The sequence below is a fragment of the Tinamus guttatus genome, unplaced genomic scaffold (genome assembly GCF_059628265.1).
Source record: "Tinamus guttatus ecotype Peru unplaced genomic scaffold, ASM5962826v1 Tinamus_guttatus_pri_ptg000710l, whole genome shotgun sequence".
In the NCBI taxonomy this organism is placed as follows: Eukaryota; Metazoa; Chordata; class Aves; order Tinamiformes; family Tinamidae; genus Tinamus; species Tinamus guttatus.
The window spans coordinates 4,776,997-4,802,446 of record NW_028289244.1 but is presented as its reverse complement, the minus strand read 5'-3'; the positions used below and the strand labels follow the sequence as shown (position 1 = coordinate 4,802,446).

The 25,450-nt window shown below is 54.6% G+C and overlaps 2 protein-coding genes across 6 annotated transcripts in view; one reads left to right on the top strand and one right to left on the bottom strand.

Moving 5' to 3' along the window:
• Nucleotides 1-1,175, top strand: part of CAMK2A (calcium/calmodulin dependent protein kinase II alpha) — a 28,248-nt gene extending 27,073 nt beyond the window's left edge. For all 4 annotated transcript variants that reach the window (XM_088536770.1, XM_010227403.2, XM_010227404.2 and 1 more), the window contains one exon: nucleotides 294-1,175. Coding sequence is in view for 2 of the 4 variants with exons in the window: in XM_010227403.2 (XP_010225705.1) it covers nucleotides 294-297 (4 nt within the window). In the remaining 2 variants the exon portion in view is untranslated. The remainder of the gene's footprint in view (nucleotides 1-293) is intronic.
• A 6,896-nt stretch (nucleotides 1,176-8,071) lies between these two features.
• On the bottom strand, nucleotides 8,072-22,720 carry SLC6A7 (solute carrier family 6 member 7). Of its 2 annotated transcripts, none has more exons than XM_088536952.1 (14): nucleotides 22,627-22,720; nucleotides 17,090-17,270; nucleotides 15,791-15,922; nucleotides 14,952-15,186; nucleotides 14,075-14,213; nucleotides 13,585-13,719; nucleotides 12,669-12,772; nucleotides 11,349-11,473; nucleotides 11,123-11,235; nucleotides 10,909-11,040; nucleotides 10,457-10,556; nucleotides 9,964-10,064; nucleotides 9,585-9,752; nucleotides 8,072-8,500 (listed from the first exon to the last, which is right to left on the bottom strand). In XM_088536952.1, exons 1-14 carry the CDS (start codon nucleotides 22,657-22,659, stop codon nucleotides 8,288-8,290), a joined length of 1,911 nt encoding a protein of 636 aa, XP_088393078.1. In that variant the 5' UTR covers nucleotides 22,660-22,720; the 3' UTR covers nucleotides 8,072-8,287. The 2 variants fall into 2 exon arrangements, with proteins under 2 accessions (XP_088393078.1, XP_088393079.1); XM_088536953.1 differs by having other exon boundaries at nucleotides 8,307-8,500; nucleotides 9,629-9,752.
• Between the last annotated feature and the right edge of the window lie 2,730 nt (nucleotides 22,721-25,450).

Here is a 25,450-nt window from a genome sequence, read left to right as displayed (position 1 = left end):
ATCCCCCCCATCTGGCTGCCCAGAGAGGTTGTGGAGTCTCCTTCTCTGGAGATCTTCAAACCCGCTTGGACGCAGTCCTGTGCCACGTGCTCTAGGTGACCCTGCGTGTGCAGGGGGTTGGACTAGATGATCTCTAGAGGTCCCTTCCAACCCTGAGCATTCTGTGATTCTATGATCTCTCGTGGTGGGGCAGTGGTGATTGCCAGTGGGAGGGATGGCCAGAGGGAGCGGGAAGAGCCCATCAAACAGACAGCAAAAGTGAAAAAACCCTCTGCCCAATTTGTGTTTTCCAGCTGAAGTGCGGGTCGGCCTGTGTTGGGTTTGTCACTGACTCACTACCAAGGGGAGACCCCCTCCAACTCTTCACCCATGGGACTTTGGCTGTTGGCTCTGCTGCTTGTTTCCTGCTGGAATTCCTCTTGCTTATCACCATGAACACGCAATGGCCCCACTGACATGACACACATTGAACTGAAATCTCCATCCCACCTTTTGCAGCCAGCCCCACCGGGGTCTTTGCACTAGGCCCCCTTTCTCTGCATGAAAGAAGAGAAGAAAAATTATATGTATAAAATCAGCACTCTTATTTGGCCAGTGAGAAGAATCATGCCTGGGGTAAAGGCTTTCACTCACCACTGCATGGCATTCCTTGGCTCCTGCACATCCTCATAACCCAGCATGTCCCGTGAAATGGGACAGGACTTGCACTCTATCTCCATCCTCACCTCTGCTGAAAGTCTCAAAGGCCCCAAGGAAGAGGAGCCCATAAAAGCAGTTTTGAGCCACTGCATGCTGGCTGAGGCTTGGGTGACCCTCTCTCGGCACCAGAGGATTTTCATCTCTCTGCTACCACGGTCCCACCTTGATGCCATGGCTCCCACCTGCTCCCACCTTGGACTCTCCCCAGCCTGAGTTGTCACTTCCTGGTGGCCTCAACTGAGAAATCTCATCTTAAATTATCGCAAAATTCAGCTTCCAGGCACCGCTGGGTAAGGAGAGATTTGTTTGGATGGGTGAGTAAAGGCCTACCTTTTATTTTCTTTTCCCAGGAATGTAGGCTGACTCCTTCCCAGGAAGGGTGACCGTGTTTGTGCCCTAGCCCTGGGGAGCTGTCCTACTGACAGGCAGCATGCTGTGTGAGCAGGGATGTTCTCCTTCCTTCCTCCCTTATCCCTCGGGAGCAGGGACTGGAGAAGCTGGGAGAAGAGAGGAAGAGTATGAAACCTCTTCCGAGCGCTGCATCTGCCCCATGAAGGAACTGATGGCCACAGGAACAGAGAGCTCAGCTCTTTGAGTGGTGGCCAAGCATCACCACGAGGATGGGCCTGACGTGGTAGCCCGCTGTCCTCCACATATATCACTCCATGCACCCTCTCTCCCCGGCGTCCTCTACCCCCAGCTGACTTGGCACCCAGCTCTTACCCCTGCTGAACACCAGCCTCTGCCCCTCGCATGCAGCACCTGGACCTTCTCCCACACACCGCAGCCCTCGCCGTAGTGCTGGAAATGCTGGTGCTAAGGCAGCCAAGCTGGCCACCCGCTCAAGATACAAAGCATCATTGCCCACGCGACACCTTCCAGCAAAGACGAGGAATGCAAGCTTTAGTAATAAAACTCTGCAGAATCTGATCATGCTTTGAAGAAACAAACAAGCCTTTAGCTATCTCTTCTACTTTGAGCGCATGCCTTTTTATAGGAAAAAGAAAACAATCTACTGTGTATTTCGTAACTTGATTTTGAGTATTTGCTGACATGGATCTTTATGTAATAACTAGAAACATTCAACTGTTTGGGATGGGGGGTGGATTTTTTGGGGGGGATGTTGCTGTTTTTTGTTTCATTTGCCTTTGCAGTAGGGTTGTAATGAAGTGCCGTTCCTAACGGGACCCGACGGCTGCATCCCAGGGAACGGGTGGTGGAGACTGCCCTGAGCTGGGTCTCCCACCCCATGCTCTGCGGGTGCCCATGGTGGTGGAGAGGCCACTGAGACTCTTTCCAGTTGCCCTGGATGGGCAAAGGTGGCACAGCCAAGTCCCCAGGGGCCCTTTCCAGGATTTTCCTGGATTTTCCTGAACAGCAAAGCCAGTCAGAGGCTCTTCAGGAGTCGCTGGCATGTGGTTTTCAGGATAGAAGATGAGGTTGGAACAGGGAATTTTGGCATCACCTCTTTGCCTTCAGGTAGAGGTCTGAGAGGCGTAAGGGTGGTTATTTTTCTGGCAATCCTTCTGTTTCTTGTTCTCTTTTTTCCAACTGGAACTTCTTTGCTCGTTGATGTGGGATTACTGCAGTGCACTGCTGCCACTGGGGGACTCTCTAACTGCACTCTCTTCGTCTGCATGGCAATTAACTTTCTAGATGGTGCGTGTGTTGAAAAACAAAGAAATGAACAAAAAAAGCTTGTTTTGGACATAAAAGATGAAGAAAAAAAAAAAAGGAAATGTTTTCTCCATGTAAATTCTGCTGTGTATTTTGCCTTTTCTGTAATTTTGAATGCTTTGCTCTGTCTAGGCAGGGATGGCTGCCTCACGAAACAGCCACATTCTTGCAGACTGCAAAAATATTTTCCCGATGGATTGAGGGAAAGAAATCCAAACTGTCAGGGCATTAACAGTCTTGAAGAGTTGTTGAGCCTGTCTCTTACTGTGCAGGGCAGGGGGGCAGTTGTTGCTGGGGATGTGTGTAGCAGATGCCTTTTGGGGGGAGTTCCACAGGTTCTCTAGGGGCACAAGAGTGTGTCCCCATGACCTCAGTAGACCTGTGCTCTTGGACAGTGCAGCTACATTGGCTTGCAAGGGTTAGCCCCAAAGCTCTCTAAGCAGGGACAACCATGCAAGGAGAGGATTAGCTTTTAAGATAGAGTTTGGGTGTTTTTTTATGAATCTTTTTCTTCCTGTAGTCACACAGTGGTGGAGTTTTATCATTTTTAAAGGATGGGTTTAGTTCTTCTATAGCTCGCTCTCCTCCTCTCCCAAGTTTTCCTTGAAGCCGGCCCTCATGAGTGTCTCTTCTACTTCTTGATGCTCAGGCTGTCTGCGTGTTGGAAGTATTTGGGATGATCGGGGGAGACAGATGAGGAAGGAGGTGGCCGTACCACTGTGGTCAGGACCGTTTCTTCGCGCTCGTGGCTTGGCTCTGAGTTTTGCTGTAGAGCAGATCTGGCTTCAGCCTCTTTATAGAGCTGCTGATACCTGTGTGCTCAGGTGGGCTGTGAGGGTGAAACTGCTTCAACGACTACGTCTGGAGAGAGGCTGGCCTGGGAAGGGAGGTGGCAGGTATGATGAATGAAATGCTGGTTTAGATCTAGTCTCCTTTCACCGAGAGCAATCACTGCGAAGGGAACATCTTCCAAGTTTCTAGAATATCTTTGACCTGTCTACGTGGAGGTGATTTCTCTGTCCTGAGGCTTTCCTGAGATCATCTCTGATTCCTCTGGAGGCAGCTGGATGTCCTTGCAATGCCCAAATGTTCCAGATATAGTTCAAAGGGAAGCAGAGTCTGAGGTTTCAACTCCTTTTAGTCTTCCAGTCAAGGTGAAGCCTGACCAAGGAAGACACAGCTTCCCACCATCTGCCCACACTGGCAGCGTTAAGCACCTGCACTTTAGGGGTCTGTTCTGCCTGGTTTCCCTCCCTACCTCCCTCTGGTTCTCCAGAGGAGGTTTCTGTATCCCCTGATCATCTCTGCACAAGCACTGAATAAACCACCATCCTTTCTTTCAGCAGCCATGGTGAACAGCTTCTGTCTCTGTCTTCCTCTATATTCCCTGGTTTCTTTTAAACATACAGGAGAGCTAAGGAAGGCCAGCTGCCATAGTCCTCCTTTGACTGACGGAGCAAGGGACACTGTGGTTGCATCCCTGCATCTAAGGTGGGCTGTGTCTGCGGGCACCGCTCCAATCATCTCAGCAAGGCTCTGGGCATGACAAGGTCCAGGGGATGTTTCCAATAAGCAATATGGACGAGGCCACCTTCTTGAGAGGGAGAGACCTCCTGTCCCCATTGGCCTCGAGGCCAGAGACCCTTCCATGGCACTTTTAATTTCCTAGTAGAGACATAGCCTGACTCCTACTAAATCAAAAAACACTCAAAGTCCTCCAGATTATTTTTTGCTTCCATTCCTTGCAACCCACAACAAAGAATTGAGTCTTAGCATTTGCTACAGTGATCTCAGGTTCCCAGCTCCAGATATGGGTTGAGAGTTCCCCATTTCCTCTTTCCTACTGGCAGGGCCATGCTCCAGCCTGTAACATAGTCATTTCTCAGGTCTTGCCCTCTGGAAGAACAGCCCACCCTGTTCTTTTCCACCTTCATCTGGAGGGAGCAAAGGCTCTGCTCCTAACCTCAGCCCTTCTCCCTTGAGAAATGTCCTATCTCCCAGACATCAGTCTCACTTGGCCCAAACTTGCTTCCTCTCCCCTCACTTTCAGCAAATTTCCACCCTGTGGAGATGCAGTGTTGGGAGCCGATGGCAGAGGTGCCCATGGGCAGCCCACCAGGCTCAGCAGAGCCTCAGGGCAGCTTGGCTCTCCCAGGTGTCCCCTATCACCCATGACATTAAGCTTATGGCCCACTTTGCAGACCATGGCAGCGTTGTAGGAGAGGACCAGCAAACCTTCTTGCTGCATTTGAAAGTGCATCCTGGCATGTGTCTGACAGAGCACGCTGTGTTCAGCAAAATATCCCCTGAGCATCATCTTTGATCATTCAAGGACCTGGTTGACCCTTTTTCTTGCCATAGGACATGTCTCGTGGCACTCCCAGCACTCTTGTTGCAACCACCATTAGAAAATGGGCTTGATTTGGTAACCAGACCCTGTTCTTCATCCTTAGAGGTAAGTACTGATGATAGGGGGATAGACCTCTTACCATCACCTATTCCCACATGATCCCTGAGCAGGTGCCAGCTCATGAGTACCAGACAAGACAAACCCAGACTTGACCAGCTTGTGGGCACCTCAGAGGAGACCCTGGTAGCCCTGGGGCTGTCCGGCCCCCAAGGGCCACCCTGTAGCTCCTCTGCCCGTCCTTGGAGTCCCTCCTTGCCTGCAGGTCCTTCCTCGGTGCGAGGCTGCATCCCATACGGAATGTGATGCCAGGGAGTGGGAGAGAGGGTGGTGGAGGGGGAGCATACTGAGAAGCTCCTTCTGTCTTAGGGTTGTTAATCCTTTTTTTTCGAACTGTTGCACAATTTTAGGGCTTTTGTAACATTTTTTTGGACAAGCAGGGAAAATATGTTAACAGTGGTTTAAGAAAAAACGAAAGAGGAGATCTCTCTTATATATAATATATATAAAAGTATATATACATACAGGAAATCTCTATGGAAATATTTATTTAAGATGATTGCAAAAAAAAATATATTAAGACTCTATCAAGCTTTGTCACGTAACAGAACTCGGACGGCGGGGAGGGGGCAGCTGCCCCTCTCCTCGTGTCTGCACCTCGTATGGTTGCAGCTGAAGCCTTTTTCTCTCTTTTGTACGTGCACTCGAACTGTTGAGCAGTATGACCGTGTTGGACTCATCAGGGGCTTGGGGAGGTCGTGTTGGGGGGGTGATTTCTTTTCCTTTTTTTCCTTTGTTTTTGGATCCTGTGGCTGTGAACAGAATGATCACTGCTCCGCTCTGCGTTTTGGGGAGGGGACGGGGAGGGCTAGGGGAGGGTTAGGGCGAGTGTCTGTTTTCCTCTTGGTGTTCAAGTGCAATAAATAGCTACAAACTTCTGAGCATGGAAACGGGTGGTTCTCCGTCACTGCCGGGCCTCCTGCCAGGGCCTTGTCGCTCCCTTCGACCTGAATTTGAGGGCAGCCCCTCATGGACCCTGTCTGCTCCCTGGGGTGCAGGGGCACCCCGGGCTCCTCCTGGTCACCTTGCAATGGTGTGACAGGCCCACGAGATGTCACCAGAAGACCGTGCCCGCGGGCTCCGCTTTTCCCGGTCCTGCTTGGGAGCCGGAGCTCCGGCAGAGGTGAGGGGCCGAGCGGCACCTCTGTGTGCCCGGGCACCCCAGGGATCCTGGCCGAGCACCATTGCCCCCTTGGCAGCACTGGCTGCGCAGAAGAGCCTTGCTGAAATCCAGGAGAAACCCTGAATGCTGAACTGGCATGAGAGGGGGATGCAAGGAGGCCAAAGCCAAGCCCCAGGGCCCATTCCAGGGGCTGTGTTCAAATCCTGGAGCCAGTCCCTGGGAGCAGACCATCCTGCCCAGCTCTGCTGCCCTCAAGCTTCATCACTCCATGCACGGCCACACATACACTGGGGCATAAGTGCCCCCGTCACCTTTTCCCCTTGTTTTTCCTCCTTTCAACCTTACTCTCTGCTGTATCCGTGGCCCCAGCTGCAGTCCCTGCCCTTGCCCTCGCTCTGCAGCACCTCTCCCATCCATCACAGCTGCCAAGAGAGCCCTGCAGAGAGCATCCCGGGATTACAAGGGGAATTCAGAGAATGCAGCCAGGACCCCGTGTGGGTAGGAAACGAGTGCAGACTCACGCGGAGGCAGGAGCAGACGCGCTGCAAAGCCGTGGGCGGCACGTGGACCAGCTCTGTGCTCTGCTTGCTAAAGCAGCTCAGACCTTCCAGCACCGATCCAGCATTCAGGAAACGTTTCCTCGCCGTGTCTGGGCCAAATCCCTCGCTCAGACCAAGGCATCTCCTCTTCTTGCCCGCAACATCACGCAGGGCAGACCCCCACGTGCCTCCCCATGGGGGGCAGCGCCATGACCTCCCAGGGCCTCCTGCTCGGCAAATAGTGTCAAGGTTAGAGCGAGGGATTCATTGGGGCCATAAATGTTTATGGCCGGCCCTCCCCGCTCCCCAGCCTGAACTTTCCATCAGCGACACTTTTATGGCCAGCTCTAATCATTAACTCGGGGGCTAGCGGCCGAAGGTGCTTCCCAAAGCGGGGGCTCTACCGGGGCCGCAGGGGATGGGGGAAGATGGTACCGGAGCTGGGAACCCCCCCGGGAGAGCCACCACTCGCCCTCCAGCCATGGTGGGTGCAGGGCTGCTGGAGAGGGGGACGTGGAAAGCGGTCACCGGTCTTGTGGGAAGGAGGATGGAGGTGGCCGGGACCAGGCATAAACCCCAGCTTCCTTTTTTAACCTGGGTTTGGCTCTCACCTGACCAGGACAGAGCCTGGGGGTCGGTGTGCCCCTGTTCGTGGAAGCCCCCTCTGCTCTGCTTTTCTCCTGCTGTGTCCAAGCTCCTCTCCCCAAGCAGGAGAGGATCTTTGCGCATTGAGGACCTCATCAATAGCACGGAATCACACGCTGCTTTTTAATGGATAATTGACAATGTACAGGGAGAAGGGTGCACACAACAGTGGGGCAATGGGGATGGGTGACTTTGGGTCCAGACAACCCCAGCCAGGACATTCCTGGCATCCTCCAGGCCAGCAGCGTCTGCAGGAGATGGGCTCAGACATCCAGATATGGGGCTCCCGCACAGCAGAGTCACGGCCTTCCTCTAACATGGGGTCTGGGCTGAGCTGCCCCAAAATCCAGGGGGATGGACACAGAGCTGCCCTTGGCTCTGCTCAGAGCTGAGACCTGACCTCCTGTGTGCACGAGGAATGGGTGGCCCATCCTCTTCCTGCCCTTCCAGCATGGCCTAGGTCTGCCAAGCACGGTGGGGAGGAGCTGCCCCAACTGGCCAAGGTCTTTGGGTGACCTCCATGCTTGGAAGGGCCCAACTGTTTTGTTCCTAAAGCTTCTGTTCTGTTTTAACGATTGCTCATTTATTTGGTTGGGTTTCATTCCCTGGACACTGACCGGTCCCTGTTGCCCTGGAGCACCTCTGTGTAGGCAGAGCACCCTGACACCCACCTTCCTCGGAGGATGTTAACACAGTCCTTTCTCGTAGATGTTTGTGGATCACTGGAGTCAAATATGTGTTAGCAGAAAGAAGACAGACACAGAGGGCCTCATCCTCCCTGCCTCGCGCCACCCCAAGCATCCCTGCAAAGAGAGGGCAATACAGGGTCCTCTCCTGCTTGCTGAGCACAGGCTGAGGCTGAGGGTGGGATGGGAAAACCGGACACTTGCACTAGACACCATCACACGACTGCACAGATGCATCACACAGCTCACCACACCGAACAGGAACACCTCGAGAACGGCAGACCCAGCAGCAGCCCTCTCCTCGTGAGGAGCTGGTGGCAACAAGGCCGGTAGAGTTGGCAACCGTGACTGCCCCCTGCACGGCCCCCACAGGCCAGCCTGAAGTGCCCAAGTGTGACCTGTGCAAGTTTTGGGGTGACAACCCCCATAGCCCCTGGGGCTGCAGGACTCCTCACATCATGGACTCCTCCTCTTCCTCCTCTATCTCCCGGTCCACCTCGATGGCCGTGTTCTCGTAGCTGGTGATGCCTCCGTATTTCCGCATGTGCACCATGAGCGGCTTGGGGGACTGGCTACCGGCCAGGGTGGCCACGTACATGCCAGTCCTGTTCTCCTCCAGCGATGGGCCCCAGTCCATGGTGGGCCGGCTGGCTTGCTGGATCCGCTGCGAGAAGGCAGAGGTGGAGGAATAGGGCTCCTGCTGTCACACCAGCCCCTGCTCTGCTCCTCAGCCGTCACCCTGAGCCAGCAGCCTCCCCAACTCCTCTGGGAAGCAGATTTGCTCTGCTAGACACTGAGGACTGTAAGAGCCCCTGGAGAAGATGGGATGAGACCGAAAGTCTGGCCCAAGGCTGGCTGAGGAGGCAGCTCCACATAAGTACTGGCATTACAGTGGTGTGGAGAGGGCTTGCAGGGGCTAGTGCAAGGTTCTTTGTGCAGGAAATACCTTTCCCAGCTGTTTCCTTATCATGGTCTTGGCCAAAATGTGGCTCTGCCAGCAAGGCTCTGCCTTGTCCCTAGGCACAGCCCTGGCAGGAGCAGGAGGGCTCTTGGACGTGCACAGCTCCATGCACAGCCTGCACAGCAGCACCGGGCTGGATTGCTCCAGCAAGAGGTTAGGGCCAGCCAAGGCGGTGGCTGTTGAGGCCACTGCAGACCGAGGCTGTCCCCAGCCAGATGGCAGCTCAGGTGGCTGCCGGGGAGGGCTGCTGCCTGGGGAGGGCACCAGCTCCCTTGTCTGTGCTTGGAGCAGCCCGGGGAGAGCAGCAGAGGACAGCTGGGGATGGGAAGGCCGTGATGGGACAGGAGGGCACCCAGCTTGCAGAGCCAGAGCTCGCGCGAGGCTGGGCAGAGCATTGCCCTGGAACGGGACCTCGTGGTGCCCGGAGAGCCCAGAGCAGCTGCCTGCCCTGACCGCTGCTGTCTGTGTCTCAGACAGCCCAAAGCCTCTTCCCTTTTCACCAGGCTGCCAGGCTGAGCCCCTGCCACGGCCTCCTGGCTGTTTTTGCCCATGCAGAATGGGCAGCATCCATGGGGCTCCCCATGGGAAGCACTGGGACTGGCTACAAATGCCCTGGCACATGCTGCCTCTCACTGCCCGGGCAGGAAGGAGGGACCGGGATGCACATCTCCAGGACATGGGATGCAGGAATTGCTGGAGGATGCAGGCCTAGCAGGGACCCATGATCCTCTCCCCCAACATCCCTTAGCATGTATAGTGTGCTTGGTGGCAGCAGCAGGACTCCTACCTCCCACAGCGTTCCTTCTTCTCGGAGCACAGCCAACACCATGCCAGCAGGAATCATCAGGCAGGAGAAGAGACCCATGAGGATGCCCAAGACCTCAGCCCAAGCAGGGAAGCGGTAGCTGCCGTACTCAGACGGCTGGTACTTGATGATATTGTAGACCAGCAGCGCCTGCGGGATTGGGGGAAAGCAATGTCATTCCAGATCCCTCCACAGCTTCACTCAGAGCCCATAGGGACCTCCCAGGAAAAACAGAAAGATCCCCTGGGCCTTGCAGAAAGCAGGACAAGATGCCAGGAGAGGGACTTGTCACACTGGGAGGTCATCCTGGAGGAAATGGCATCACTACAGCACCAGCCAATCCTTCAAACCAAGCAGTTACCATCATCGTTGCTGGGGACAGGATCATCCAACAGGCTCTGAAGTAGGGCCCTGGTTTGAAGCCCAGCATCATGTGAATATCTCGGCAGAACCTCTTGATACCTGGTGGAGGAAGAAGACACGAACTGAGAAACTGTGACAGTTCCAGCACAGCCAAGACCTATACAAGGCTGCCATGTATCAGCACCGGCCAAGGACATGCACAGCAAGACCTGTGGTTTGAATCCTCCTCTCCAGCAAAGAAACATCTTCCCTGCTTATCAGAGAGGCAGGATGGGGTGGTCCAGGCAGTGCTGTTTGAGGAACCAGGCTCAGTGCCCCAAACAGCTCTAGGAAGGGGAATCCAGCAAAGGTCACATGTAAACAAGAGTTTGGAGATGACGTGTTTGGTTTTCCATGGCAATGCTGCTGGTTGGACCATCTGTTCCCCTAAACCTTTCCCTTTGTCACCTGCCACTCTTGGGCAGGCAGCCTGCTCTTCCCAACGTCCTTACCATAGACACGTGTCACCACGATGCAGGTAGTGATGACCACCACCATGAGACCAAAACCAGCGCTGTAATCATCCAGTAGGACCAACCAGTACATCCCACCCTGCAGAAGCAAAACACAGCAGCCAGCGTCTCCAGGAAGACTCAGAGCAGTGCCCCATAAACTGCCAGCCACGTCCTCTTGCCTATAGGGACGTGTCCCATCGGTCCTTCCTGGGCACTGGGGAAGATTGAGCAGCATCAGGAGTCCCCACTCCCCGTGTGGGATTGTGCAGGGACATGATAATGCTGTGTCATTCCCCTTGGGACCTCACATGCCCAGTAAACCAAGCTCACTGGTCATCTCTGTCCAACCTTGTTAGCAGATGCAACATATGTCTACAAACCTGGCCCCTGCCCTAAGCACGTCATGAAGTGAGCGAGTCCTCAAGAAGCATCCAGCCCCACACCCTTACCTCTGTCGTGAGGATGAGCCCCATCAGGAAGAGGGCAATGCAGATGGCAGCCGAGAAAAAAGCTTTCTTTGGTCTCAGATAGTAGGGAAATTCATCTGTCACTGCTGTAACGATGGTCTCCATAAAGGCAAACTGCAACCAAGGGAAAAGAGGGTGTCCTGAGCCCCCTGGGCTGCCTGGGCACTGTGGCTGACTTGTTGGGCTCTGTCCTTACCTGGCTGTCCAGGCCCAAGGTTAACAGCATGAAGAAGAACAGGAAGGACCAGAACGGAGAAAGGGGAAGCATTGTCATGGCCTGGGGGTACACCACGAAAGCCAGGCCAGGACCTAGGGGAAGCAAAGGACACTAGGATGAAAAGGGGGTGACAGAGGAGAGCCCAGTAAAGTGGGTGCAGGCATCCAGAAAAAGGTCATGGAGAAAGGTAGTCATCTGGCCTTACCTGCTTTTGCCACCTGGTTCACAGGGACCCCGAGCTCCTGGGACATGTATCCCAAGACAGAGAAGATGGCAAATCCAGCCAGGATGCTGGTGATGGCATTGCCCAGGGTCACTATGAAGGTGTCCCTGCAGGGGAGAAAGCAGATGCTCTGAACATACCCTCTCCTTCCCATCCTACAGCAGTGCAGGGTGGCTTTTTCAGTCCAGATGCCACAATTCTTCTACTGGACCTCTCGATATATAGTTTCCAAGGGGGAAAAGGAGCCTATATCTAATGACATGGGTCACTTTGAGGGGTTTCTCTGAAGCTTGCTTTTCCTCTTGAAATAAGCACGTAATAAGAATTCTCCTTCTCCATTGCCAGGGCTCTGCAAGAGATGGTAGGGACAGGACAAACATGATTGACTCTACCCTTCAGCAGCTGCAGCCCAACACTTCTGAACCAGATGGTGTCTTGATGTTTAGGGGATTTTTCTTCCACAGAGCCCTCTAATCCCTCTCAAACCTGTGCAAGATAAACTGTGAGATGCTAGTATGAAGGGAAAGCTGGTTATATTGTAGCTGAAAAAATACCAAATGATGAGGGTTCCATTTGTGTTATAATATGTATATTTGCATTTATGACATCATTTTTGCTAACACAGAGAAAACTGCAATGAAAACATGAAATCTGCCCTTGGGTTTTTGGAAAAGTAGAATTCTGCCTCGTTGCTAAAGCAGCATCTCCTGAGCCAGTGCTTCCTATGGCAGCTGGATCTCCAGGGCTGTTTTTCTTTCTAGTGAGAGCCCCCAAAGTGCAGCTCATCTACTTGTAGTTTGAAACCTTATCGCTTGTTTGAGAGTAAGTTTGAGACCTTATTGCTCTCTACAGCTACCTGTAAGGAAGCTGTAGTGAGGCAAGGGTCGATCTCTTCTCCAAAATAACTACTGATGGGACAAGTTGCACCAGGGGAGGTTCAGGTTAGACATTAGGAAAAAATTCTACGTGGAAAGAGAGGTGAAGCATTGGAATAGGCTGCCCAATAAAGTGGTGGAGTCACCATCCCTGGCAGTGCTCAAGAAACGTGTCGATGAGGCACTTCAGGACATGGTTTAGCAGGCAGGGTGTTGAAGGGTTTATGGTTGGACTTGATGATCTTGAAGGTCTTGTTCAACCATAACAATTCTAGGATTCTGTGATTCTAAGCAGCATGATATCTGCATGGTCCTAGAGCAAGGTTCACCACAGTGTGACCATGTGCAGCATCAAGCACAGCTGCTGCTTTTGAACCCATCAGCTGAGATTTTTCCTGATTTTTGCAAGACAGTACCTGGCTCTCACCTGTAGATATTCTGATGGAAAGTGTTGTATGAGGCAAAGGTGAGGAGGCCCCCAAAGCCCACACCAAGCGAGTAGAAAATCTGCAGGGCTGCCTCAATCCACACCTGGTGGAAGGAAACAGATTCAAAGAGAGAAGTGACTTAGAAATCTTTCCCCAAGGAAGAGGGGATGGGAAAAGCTTCTCAAGATTCACCCTGTGTGGCTGCCTGTGTGTCCCTCCAGCGCCGGATCGCTCCAGCACTCCAAGCCTATCGTTCTTGGGTCTGGATTTTTCCACACAAAGCTCAGTGAGCAATTTTCCTGAGAGCAATGGCTTTGCTTTCCCTTGCTACCACATTCACTTTCCCGAATGTCTCCTGTGGCTAGTGGAAAGGCTAGTGAGAGCGTTTTGCAGTCAGCCCAGCGTGGCCTTAAGCACCCTTGTAAAACAGGGAGGTGTCTGCCACCAACAAGGCTGACGCAAGGGAACTCCCTGCTTGGGTAAAACAGAGCGGCCACGTCCAAGCCAATCACACCCAGGCACCTCTCAGCCCATCGCCAGGGCTGGGCTCTTCTGCTCGTGTTTCAGGTGCCCAGGGAAAGCAGGGAGTACGTGGTGTCCCAAGCCGGAAACACAGGCATGGGATTTTGCCGCTTGGGAAGGGGATATACACAGGGATATGCAACACAACCTCAACAACAAGTAGATTTGCCATCGGAGCAACCAAAAGAGAGGGCATTGTATCAAGCAAGTGGCCAGAAAAGGCAGGAAACTACAGGGACACAGAGTGCTCTGCCCTGTGCTGCAGAGAACACAGCAAGATTAATTCTGGTGCTTCAAGCGAATTGCACAAGGCCCCCACCGTGCCATGAGCCACTAGACAGATCTTCCCATGCTGGGAGAGAAGCTCCCAAAGGAAGAGCAGCTCCTGCTCACCTTGGAAGACAGCAAGTGATCAAACTGTGGTGTGAGATAAAACTTGATGCCCTTCCAGGCCCCCTCCAATGTCACGCCGCGGACGAGCAGCATCATCAAGATGAGGTAAGGAAAGGTGGCGGTGAAATACACGACCTGCAGGAGAACAGAGGCCGCTGGAGAGCCAGGAGCGAGACCTGGGCACGTTCACCCCCTCAGCACCCTGTCCCCACAGCTGAAAGCTGCTTTGCAAAGCACAGCCCTGCAGCAGCAGGTCCTGGTGATAGGCATCAGCATCACCACTGTCTGCGTGTGCAAGTCATTCCATAAGTAGTCTGCATCCAGGAAACGTTGCTTATTTTCCTTTATTTTCCTCACTGGCATTTCCTGGGTGCACAGAGGTTATTGGCACTTTTGTGCCTCACTGTATGTCACCAAAGAGACCACATTGATCCTCCAAGTGGATCCCCCTTAGAGCAGAAAGGCAGTGACTGGTGACTCCAGTCCTTACCTTACCAGAGGATTTCACTCCCTTTAGGATGCACAGGTACACAATAGTCCAAGAAAGGAGTAAGCACAGACACAGGTTCCAGCGGATCCTCCCGGGATCCCCGATCCCAGAGCTCCCTTGGATGTGCAGAACATACCGACTAGGGCAAAAAGAGAACCGCTAGTGAGCAGCCATGGTCACCCTCCCCAGCACACCAGACACACCACATCTTCCAGCTACCTTCTCTGAACTTAGCAATTCCTCTGCTGCAGAAAGTAACCATGTCAAAAAATACATTAAAAAAACCCAGTGAGATAGCAACCAGGAGCTGGCAGCTCTTTGCCAGGGGAAGAGGTGTGATTTCTTCACCATGGATTAATGGCCCTGCAGGGGAAAGACTGATGGTCAAGAGTAAAATCCTGGATGATCCAGACACAGGATGCATTTCAGTCTAACATATCTCCAGGCTAGAAAAGCCACATTAGATCAAAAGTTTTCACCTCCTCCAAGACTTCAGCATAGCTGAACACCTCCCATCTGCATCTGGCATCCAGGGGCCTCCCGATCCCTCATTCTCTTCCAAAGAGGCACCACTGCAGTACAAGTCCCCTGCAGTGCAGCTGTGCAAAGACAACAGGAGCCTCTGCAACACTCCTCAGCATTGAGCTACCCAAGGCAGATGAACCCGCAGGAGAACATGGAGCCAGCCAACCTGTGTGATCCCACGGGCGAAGCTGAAATACCACATACATCCACACAGGAAGATCCCCCCAGGGTCCCCATGCATGCCCACCATGCCATGAAATGTCCAGCACAGCCCTGTCACCGCCAGACCCATCCCAACATGGTCCCCTTGGGGACAGCCACCCCAGGCCCATGGTCAGGCCAACCTCTCTACCTCCAGTACTCCTCGCTGGGGCTCACGGTGTTGGAGATGTTGACAGGGAAGGAGGCATTTCCTGCCTTGATGATGTGATGGTCCAAGCACAGATCAGTGTTCCACCAGTTGCCACAGTGCTGCCATGGCAAGTCACTTGTTAGGGATGCAAAGAGGTAGAAGAGAACATAAGCAATGATCATATTGTAGTAAATGGCCACCAGGGAGACGATCAGGATCGTGCCCATGCCAACACCTGGAGGAAGGAGAAGATAAAGAAGGGGTGAGCCATATATCCAGAACTGAGCACATCAAAAGGCAGGGTCAAACATTGGATTTTGGCACTCAGATAGTTAACCAGCTCCGACTTAGAGATTCATCTGTCTGGATGGAAGCCTTTTATTGCAGTTATGCCATCTGGACAGCCAGTCCTGCACATGCCATCTCTGAATGCATAAGAATTGGTAAACCAAATGATTTTACTCTAGATCACTGCTGAGAGTAAACATATTTGATTTGACCTTCCTTTAATTCTTATATTTTTTTATAACAGCCATTGCTTTACATTATTATCCATTATATTATATTGGTTATATATGCTATATTTTGGACCCTATATTTGATTTAATAGTAACCATACAGTTTCTGGAACTGATCATGACGTCCAGAGCCTTTGAAGGCTCTTAGATCTTACATTGTATCTTGCAGCTCCTGAAATGGACCCAGAAGTCCAGCCTGCTCCGCCTTCCCCCAAGATTTAACCTTTGGTTCTAACAAGAGCTTGCAGATCATGGGATGACATTGTATATCTATGTCCTCATTGAGAGGCTCTGAAGAGGACTTGGGTTTCACTCATGCACCTTTAAAGAGTGGGCTTATCTTCCAGACAGCAAGCGGCCCCAGGCTGGAGAATTGCCCAAGTGACAGCTCCATGAAGAAGATGGGAATCCCACAAATGGCCAGCATGATGAAGTAAGGAACCAGGAATGCGCCTGCAAGAAGCAATGACCCCCAGAAATTAGCACAGATTGAACACTTGAAGCCCATCTATGACAGTGAATAGAATTCATACCACATCTGAGGGCCTGAGGGACATAAAATATTGTGCACCAAAACCTGGAAGGCAGTAAGGGCCAGCAGCTCATTGCAATGCTGGTGAGGAGTGGCACTGCCCTGTTATGTCTCAGGTTTGACCCTGTGGGCATTCCTATCTGTCATGAGATTAAGTCCCACCAGGTCCTCAGTGTGCAGTTAACAGCCCATATTTCAGCTGGAACCCTGTTGTCACCACTACTAGCACATGCTCAGGACCCCAGGGGCGTACTCTGAGCTTGCAAGACCTTCCCGCTCCATCATAGTGATGGCCAGAAGCACAATTTTGCAGCCCATACGCAGAAACAGCCCCTCTATGACATTATCACAGCGGGAAGCAGTGACTCAACCGGGAGCACGTGGCCTCCTGTGCCTTCGCCAGTCCTGGCCTCAGTATCCCAAGAATGTGCTGTGAGTACTCGGAACCAGGAGGTTGTTGAGCTCCTGGAGGAGAATGTGTGGTTGATGCAGGAAGAAGGGGAGGTGATTCACATGTTAGCAGGCTTTCCCACACACTCGTACACTTTTTTCCTTGAGTCTCTTGCAAATATCCTGGCAAATTTACCAGTTACTACAGCATGTGGCAAACTATTACACTGGAAACAGACCAAAAGACTGGTCACCTTGCTCCATCACTGTTCAGTCCAGCATTGCTAAAGTCTCACACTCATCCCTTGGTATTTGAGACATATTCATGGGCTCCTGCTGAGTCCTGGAGGACACCAGGCAAAGGCAGTGTTGGAAGCCAAGGGCAATGCCCAGTTACAAAGCTCCCAAGTGAAGGACCCAAGCTGCAGGGTGGCAATCAGTTAACTATAGGGCTGGGCACTGGGGATCTCACCAAGGCCATGAGTGCAGATATGGGCTGGGGAGTTCCTTCCACATGTGGCTACCAAATTCATAGGCTGGGTAACACATTACAACAAGCATGGGGGGCAGAGAAGGACAGATGGGAGGCCTTCCTGGTGCCCACTGCACTTCACCCCACAAAGCCTTTTCCTAGGCCCAAGCAGGAGATGGGGTATCCAGGTGGACACAAGTCCCACCAGTCTGAGGGTCAGACCTACCTCCTCCGTTGGTGTAAGCCCTGTACGGGAACCTCCAGACATTTCCAAGGCCCACGCAGTACCCGATGCAGGACAGGAGGAAATCCAGCCGCCCCGTCCAGTTCCCTCTGTCCTCGGGATCCGCCGAGCCCAGGTCCCCGTCCTGACTGCTCGGGCTCACCAAGAGGTCTGGTGTTACAGGCTGAATGAAAGAGCAGAGCAACAGCAACAGACCAGGAACGAGGGAAGAGATAAAAAGGAGGAAAGAGGGAAGGGGTTGGGACACCCGGACAGCAGGCACCAGGGAAGGAGTGCTGAGATTTGGGGGTTGAATTTGTGACCCCCAAGTCACAGCATTGACGTGTCTGCCCTAGGGAGCCCCTGTGCAGGCAGCTCCCTGTGCACCACCAGCCTGCACTCCTAAGGGGCTTTCAGTTATAATTTGAAGCAGACCCATGTCTTACCCTGCTGTTGAGTGAGGAAGGAGGATAAACATGATGACGCATGGCCAGAGCTCCCCCGGGAAAGGCAGAATGACCCGGGTTCCCCTTGAGAGGCCACAAGTGATCTTGCAACCCCAGTTTCCCAAGAAATAGATTATTATGGCCCTGGTGAAGCTATCTTTTCTCATCTCCTGCAAAACAGGGAGATGAGGAAGTGCCATCCTGGGAGTACAGGGGAACATGGTGCCCACAACATCCACACCCCCCTGCCGTGCAAGGCACTCAATGACCATTAAATGTTGTGTGTGTTTTTCACACTTTTCCAGCTGCCAAAAGCCTGTCATGTGGGGAGGTAGTGATGCGTTCCCAGCAGTCCCTATGGAGCAAGCTCCCGTCCACGCTTTCCTGATCTACCCCCGAACAACAAGGCTCAGGCAACTCTTTGGCAGGCAAGGGATTAACCCTTCCATTCCCCCCCCCCCACCCCAATCTGCAAGAGGGAGGTGGGAATCCTGCCATACATTTGGGATGGGGCAGTGCATCAGGAGGGCCCCTCAGCATTCCCGTCTGTGCACACATCTGCAGCAGGATCTTCCATCCATCCACCTTCCCTGGCTGTGAGGGAAGCGATTCCCACTGCCTCCCATCCCACATGCAGCACCAGCACTAAAAACCTCGGATAGCAGCTGCCAGCTGGGATCCCATCGGAGATACCCCTTGGAGTGAGACCAGCAGCAAAGCGGGCTGGACCAGCATCCTGCCCCGCTCCTTGCCCACGGGTGCACCGGGTCCGGCTCCTGCGGAGGCATCCAGTGGGATCCAGCGGGAGCCCTGCCAGCACGGTGCCGGGAAAGAGCCCCAGCTGGGGAGCCCCCACCCTGCTTCTTCCTGGACTATCAGAAAGAAAAATCCACCCTTTGCTTGACTCCGAGTTTGCACAATTTTAGGAAAAGAGCCCATGGGACACGGCTGAGGGTAGGGGTTTGTGGTGGGAGGATGGAAGAAGAGGCCAGAGCAACCAGCGGGTCCCCCATGCCAATGTGCATCCCCGGCCAGCCCTGCTGTCCCTAGCTCACTGCCCACGTCCCTAGCCCACCAGCCTTGCCACTGCCTCCACTGCCCACCCAGCTGCCAGGATGCTCCTATTCCAAGTTCCCATGGAGACACAGAGCCATTCCCTAGGCGGCCACAGGCCCCTTCCTCTTCCACGGTGCCTTTCCAGCCCCCTTGGAAAGGCCTCATGGGGCTGCGTGAGCAGGGGTGAGCTCTTCCCAAAGACAATCTTAAACACTCAGCGTGGAAATAAAAACATTTCACTGAAAAACAATGTCCACAGCAGAAGCCACTGCTAAAAACCTGTCCCCGCTGGACGCCACCATCAGAAGGCACAGACCAAAAGAAAAGCTTCAGAAAGGCAGGCTGAAAAATGGAAACGTGGCCCGGATAACATATTGTTGCTATTAGGAGCCGTTGCCGCCACGCAGCCTTCCTGCCCTGCTCAGCAGAGATCTCCTCTTCAGCTATTCCTCCCCAATGTGACCGTGCCAGCAAATAACCCCAGCGTGAATGGGGGATTTGACCCTCACCAAGGTGCACTCAAGGGGGATGGACTCACCACTGGCAACGTCCTCCCTGGAAGCTTCATCTGCTGCTCCCTGTGCTCACCAGGTCCCTGCACGTGGGCACGGGACCACCCGGAGGTGCCACCATTCGCCTTGAGGCTGCTCTGATGCCTAGCCCTGTCCTGCAGGAGATCTGCAGCCTCTCATGGTGCCCACAGGGCTCCCCTTTTCCAGATTGGTCTCAGATGTGAATAACATGCAGTGAAGGAAACAGCTGGCACATCATTAAAACCCTCCCAGCTCCTCCCTGCAGATCCAGCTGAATGAAATGGCTGCAAGAGGACACAGGTGGAGCAGTGGGACCTGATTAAATCCAGGTGACCATGTGTTGGCTGCAGTGTGAAAACTGCACTGAAGCAGCAAAAACAGAAGGAAGGAACCATCTCTAAACCATGACACCGTCATCTCAGCCATGAAACCACAATCTGTCACTGCTTGTTCTCTTCAAGGGTGCATAGCCATTCATCCCCAACCTGGTGATGGCTTTGGGGCCTCAGGGCAAAGCAGGGACTGCCCAGCTGTGTGGCAACCCCAAGGATCCCTGCAGGATGGGGGAAGCTCCCATGGGGAAAAGATCCAGTGGCTGCAGCGTTCTCAACTACCTAAGCCCCGTCTCTGATGCACGACATCGGAGGCCTTGCAAACCAGCCTGCTTGTCCAAGTTAAAATGAACCTCACAGGGGGATATTAAGAATTTCACATCCAGTTTTGTCCCAGAGAACAGAAAGTCTCACCCTTCTTTGCTCCTGGTTCCTGGAAATCTCACCCCCTGTCTCCACTTCAGCCCCTTTCCAAGCTTCAATGCTCCTTGCAGCGTTTGCCACAACCCACATTTTCTCCTTTGGCAAAGGCTGAAGCACAATGTCCCTTCGGTGACTTCCAGAGCTGCCTTCTTTCAAGACGGGCTCCCATCTCGCTCGTACAAACAGACGGGGACCAGCAGCTCCCTTGGCAACAAGATGCTCTTTGAAGCGGCATCGCTTTCCATTATTCACCAGGAGATGCGCCCCAAGAAGACAGCAAAGCAAAGGTCACGGGGAAGAAAAAGCACTTTAGTCCCTGGCAAGATAACAGCTCGTTCCACAGGGAAATTGCTCTATGCTAATTATTATGGGTGAGCTGATTCCCCTAAACCTGTGCAAAATTCAGCTGGCGTGGAGCAGCACCAGTGGAAAGGCAGCCAGATTAACGTTACTTTTTCATCTCATTTTAATGAAATGCTGGCTGGCACTGGGGAGTCATTTGGTCCTCGTTTTGTGCCATGAACTGCAACACTCGAGTCTGGAGAAATGCCACACGGAGCCAGACTTCCCCCGGCAGATCCCCACCGCGTGCGAACACAGCGCGTCTGCACCCGGTGAGTCACTTCAGATTAGCCTGAATTGCTCGTTAATCTCTTTAAAAAAAAAGTGAAAAAATACATTCCAATGATTAGGAAGCGAAGAACATCAGAGCATCTCAAACGGCCCTGAGGAGAGCTGTTCTGACCCGGCTCTCCCTAGCCTGGGATCGCAGCGTGTGCCAGGAGAGGGAGCGAGAGCTGCCGGGGCCAGCGAGGGGCAGGAGAACGCTGAGGCTGGAACAAACTCGTTACACAGATGTCCCAAGCATCGTAGAGCATGCACAAGCGAGTCCATCACCCAGCTGCAAACAGCAGAGGCTTTTCATTCAAAAATGCTGTGGGGGGAGCTGGGACCGGGGGCTGTGTGGGGACACACAGTGGCTCTTGGGGACACGCTGGGGTGAGGGGGAGCGAGGGACTGAGCAACTTAGCCCATTCCTACCCCAAAACCCACACCAGATGAGCCAACAGCTGAAAACATCCTCTTGTCTCTTGCAGAAACGCTGTCGGGGAAGAGCGAGCACGAAATCCTTTGAGCCTGAGAAATTCCTTCCTCCCTATTAGAGAGGAATTTCCATATGTCAAAAACATGCCTGGTGACGAGGCAAAAACTCCCAGCTCGCAGATGGAAAACGATTGAATCCCCCGGGGAAGGAGGACATGGGGGCGAGGGCTGGTCAGCCAGTGCCGCCTGTAGCTCCGGGCCGGAGGCGCTGGGGACAGACGGACCCTCATCTGCGTGACCTCGGCAAGTGTTTGGGGGTAAAGGAGGACATCAGGGCCCTGGGCAGCATCGGGAATGGGGAAAAATAACCCTGGAGACATCTGCTTCTCATTCAAGCTGATTCCCTCAGGGATTAAAAGAACTCCTGAAGAAATGTTGAGCAGGATCACTGACAGTGAGGAAATTATTTCAAGTATCTCCCCAAGCATGTGGAAGGGACAGAGACAACTTTTAATGGATCTGGCAGTCACAGAGCCATCTGCAAAAGCAATTTGTAGGAAGAAGAGAGGCAAGAACAAGATGATGCATCCAAAGAGCTCCAGGAGGAATGTAGGAAGCCCCGAGGCTGCTGGAGCCGTCAGGTATCTGCAGAGTCTCACCAGGCCAATGCTAGCTTTGCACATCCTGCCCCAAATCCTGGGAATTTCCTGGTGATGTCTGGACCATGCTGAGTTTTCCTGCATGGCATCAGCCCCCACGGATGCATCACCATGAGTGGGTCCACATGGGCCGGGAGCAAGGGGACAGTCCCCAGCATGGGTGACAGGAACCCAGAGAGCACAAGAGGGCAAAGGTACCACCCCAGGGATGGAAAAGGCAGAGGGTGCAGATGGGGTTTCTCCGTCTCCAAGGGGCACGACGACGTGAGGCAGGAGCCAGCACCACCTGCACCCCTTTAAATCCCACAGCTGGTAGGAAATCCCAGGAGTAGGTAGGAAAGTCTCAGACACCTCCCTGCACTTGCGCCTGTGGCACTGATGTCCCCTGCAAGCCACGATGTGCCACTGCCCCATGGTGACTTCTGTAAGGGGTGACGGAGGGTCCTGGAGATGCATCACGAGATGCATGGGAAAGGCTGGGAAAGGGGAGGTTGGGAGCAAGCCAGGGACCGGAGTCTGAACCGGAGAATGGATTAGCCACGCTGGCATCCGCTGGCATCCCCCAGGACACTGGGCAGCAGCGGTGTCCCCTGCTGTCCCCAGCATCCCGGGCACCCGCGTGGCAGCGAGACGGCTCTGCACCCGCTGCCTCCTCCGGCCGCCCGGCCAGACACAACATGAATCATCCCGCCGGGAGCACCTGTGCGCAGCGGGGAAGGCAGGAGCATCCTCCCGGCACCCGCGGGGATGGCGCGGCGGCTCCAGCTTCACCTAATTGCTCATCGGCGAGAGGTTGTGACAAAATGGCCCTCAACCACCCCCAAAAGCGGGACCCAACCCCTGCTTCAGCCGGCACGTGTGCCCTACCCTTTGCCCACCTGCAGTCTTGGCAAAGGAAAAGTCTCCCGACTCGGCACGGAGGGAGCAGATGGCAGGTTGGGCAGGGGGACGGGGCCACGGCTCAGCCCCGCCAGCCCGGTGCTGTGATGGGCACGCGTCCCCCCCAGCCACCGCGTCTCCCGCTGCCGTGGCACGGCCGGCCCTCACCTTGCGGAGATGCTGCTGCCGAATGTTCTTCATCCCAGAGCCCTGTTGCTATGCACCCCCTCCGCCGGCACTTTTCCTTGCGCTCCGCAGACGGGCAGCGGCAGGGAGGGAGCGCACGGAGCATCCAAAGCGGTAAAAGGCGAGGAGCGATGGCACTGCCTCCTGCTCACGGCACGGGCGGGCGAAGCGCGAAGGCTGCCTGGAAGGAGGAAGAGGAGGAGGGCAGAGCCCGCGGGAGCCCGGAGCCACACGCGGGAAGGGAGGAAGGGGACGGCTCTGGGCAGGCTGGAGAGGGGCTGTCTGTCAAACGCACCCCTGCCGGGATGGGGGGGTAGGACCTCAGCCCCTCACCAGGGCGATGGGGCAAGGAGGAGGCAGCTGCCGCTCATGTGCTACACGTGCCACGAGTGTGTCTGTTCTCAGCCTGTGCCCTGGATGTGGGGCACAGTGTTATCTCTGCACAGCCCCCACGTAGGGCTGCGAGTCCTGGCTCGTTATGGCCAGGCTGGCACTGATGTTCCCTGTGCCGCAGCCCTGGATAGGCCCAGCAGGTCAGAAATGTCCTGATGCTGCCACAGGCTGCCCGAGGCTGGTCCTCAGCGCTGGGATGGAGGGTGCTCCACAGCCCTCGTCCTTTCTGTGCTGCGCTTTCCCCCAGACCATCTCCGGTCAAAGCCACTCCATCAGGAAGGTGCCCCGTATCCCTTGCAAATAGATCCTTTCCCTCCAAGGCAAAGCGGGGCCAGAGCTGCTGAGCTGGCACAGATGGCAGAGACCTTCTCAGGTACCGTCCCAGTCTCGCCATCCCGCTCGGTGCCTTGTTTGCCTCCCGTGCCTGTTTGGTGTGAATCAGCCCGTTGCTGTTTTCCCATGGGATCTGCCTGAGGAGCTGCATGCCCCGGTGCAGCAGGCAGAGCTGGTGTCAGCGCACTGCAGCTGCCCCATCCCTGCGTCACCGGGCTCCAACCCATCCCTGCACAAACAGCCCAGCCTTCCCGCAGCCGGTGTCAAGACTCTGTCCTCGTGTATCCAGAGAGTGTATTTCCTGGCAGGAGCTCATGGACTAACGATAGCCCTGAGAGTGGGTTGGGATGCAGACCCCAAAGGGATGCTCCAATTGCAGAGCGCCTGCACCCATATGGCAGGTGTTGTTTGGGTAGTGGAGCCAGCAGACCCATCACAAAGGATGACAAGGGGTGGCCAGCTCCAGCATTCACGGAGCTCCAGCATCTCTTTGGAGCAGCCAGCTGAGTCTGGCATCCCCTTGGGCTGCTCCCTGGCTCCAGCTACAAGACATCCCACTGTGGGGACTGTGGAGATGCAGGGACAGAGGGAAACCTCGGCCTGTGCTCTCTGAGCTCACCATGCCCCAAACCACCATCAACGCTGCTTCTTGCAGCTGCTATTGCAGGAGGAAGGAGCCCGCAGGCTGGGAAGCCACCCGTGCCCACAGCACAGCCCGTGGGGCGGGCGCATCCCACCCGCCTCCCGGCCATGGGCCCTGGAGATGTGGCCTGGCCAGGGCCATGGTGGGCCCATGCCTGCGAGTTGGCTCTGTGGGATACAAGGAAGGTGTCACAGCACTGGTTGGTCACCAGCCCAGGGAAGCGGGTCACCTCGGAGGCTGCTGCATCCTGGACATGCTCTGGGCCTCTTGTTTTGAGCGGCCTTATGCTGATGGTGATCTCCAGATTTCTCCAAGGAAAGGGCACGGCGGGAACGAGCAGGTGGGAACAGAGGGAAACCTTGGGGCTTGCCGGTACCCAGGGCCACCCAGCAGGTCTCTTCCATCCAGCTGTGCCCTCCGGGGCCTCAATGATGCAGGAGCAGCTGCCGCAGGTGGTAGAACGGGTGCTTGGCACCTGCCACCGGTGCAACCACGAGGGGAGGTCGGGGCCAAAGAGCCTGAAAACAGCAAGTAGATGAGCAAAGGGCTCACAATGGTTGAGTGAGGGGAGCTGGGATGCAGCAGATGCATTTTGCCAGCCCAAGGTGTGTGCATTCGCGTGTCCATGTGCATATATGCATGCGTGTGCGGGGGGAAGGGGCGCCTGGGTGTGTGGGCACATTTATTGCCTCTTCCCGCCAGCGCCTGCTCCCTGTGCACACACAGGCGGCAGGAACCCAAGGGCACAGCCCAGGGCTGCCTGGACTTTTACCCGGCTGTGCAAACAGGCAGGCACCTGATTAGGGGATCAGTTGGAATTTCAGCCTGTCAACGGCAGCCGGGAAGCTCGCCAGCACCGGCGCCGGAGCATCTTCCCTCCACATGCAAAGTGTCCGTGCTGACGCTTCCAGCCCTGGTCCCGGCTCGTGCTGCAGCAGAGCAGCTCCCCTTCCAGCACGGAGCAGCTTGGAGCAAGACACTGCTGGCGCTGGTGACATTCGGGCTGGGAAGTGCCCAGGTCCCCAGGGCGCAGCAATGGGCAGCGAGGTCGGGAACAACCCTTTGCTCGGCCACCTCAGCATCCCGTCGCTGTGCCACCATCTCCTCCACCCACCAGGAACCAGGGCTTTATCCTGTCCCCGGTGTCCTTCCCGCGACAGCCCGTCACCCTCCACATGCACATCCTCACAAGCCAAAGCTTGGCATGTGGCGGGGCAGAAAGAGCGGTTTTAGCAAAAGGGGCAGCCCCACGTTTGGAGCAAGCGCCGCGATGGCTTAGCCCATGCTGAGCCTCTCCCGCTCGGCAGTGCCTCTCCGTGCAACTGGGCACCGTTGCCAGCTGTTCCAGGCACTATCTCACATCCTCGTTTTGTGTTTGCTCTTCTTGGACAAGGAGGATATTCAGCCCATCAGCAGCCATAAAATGAGATTAGAGGC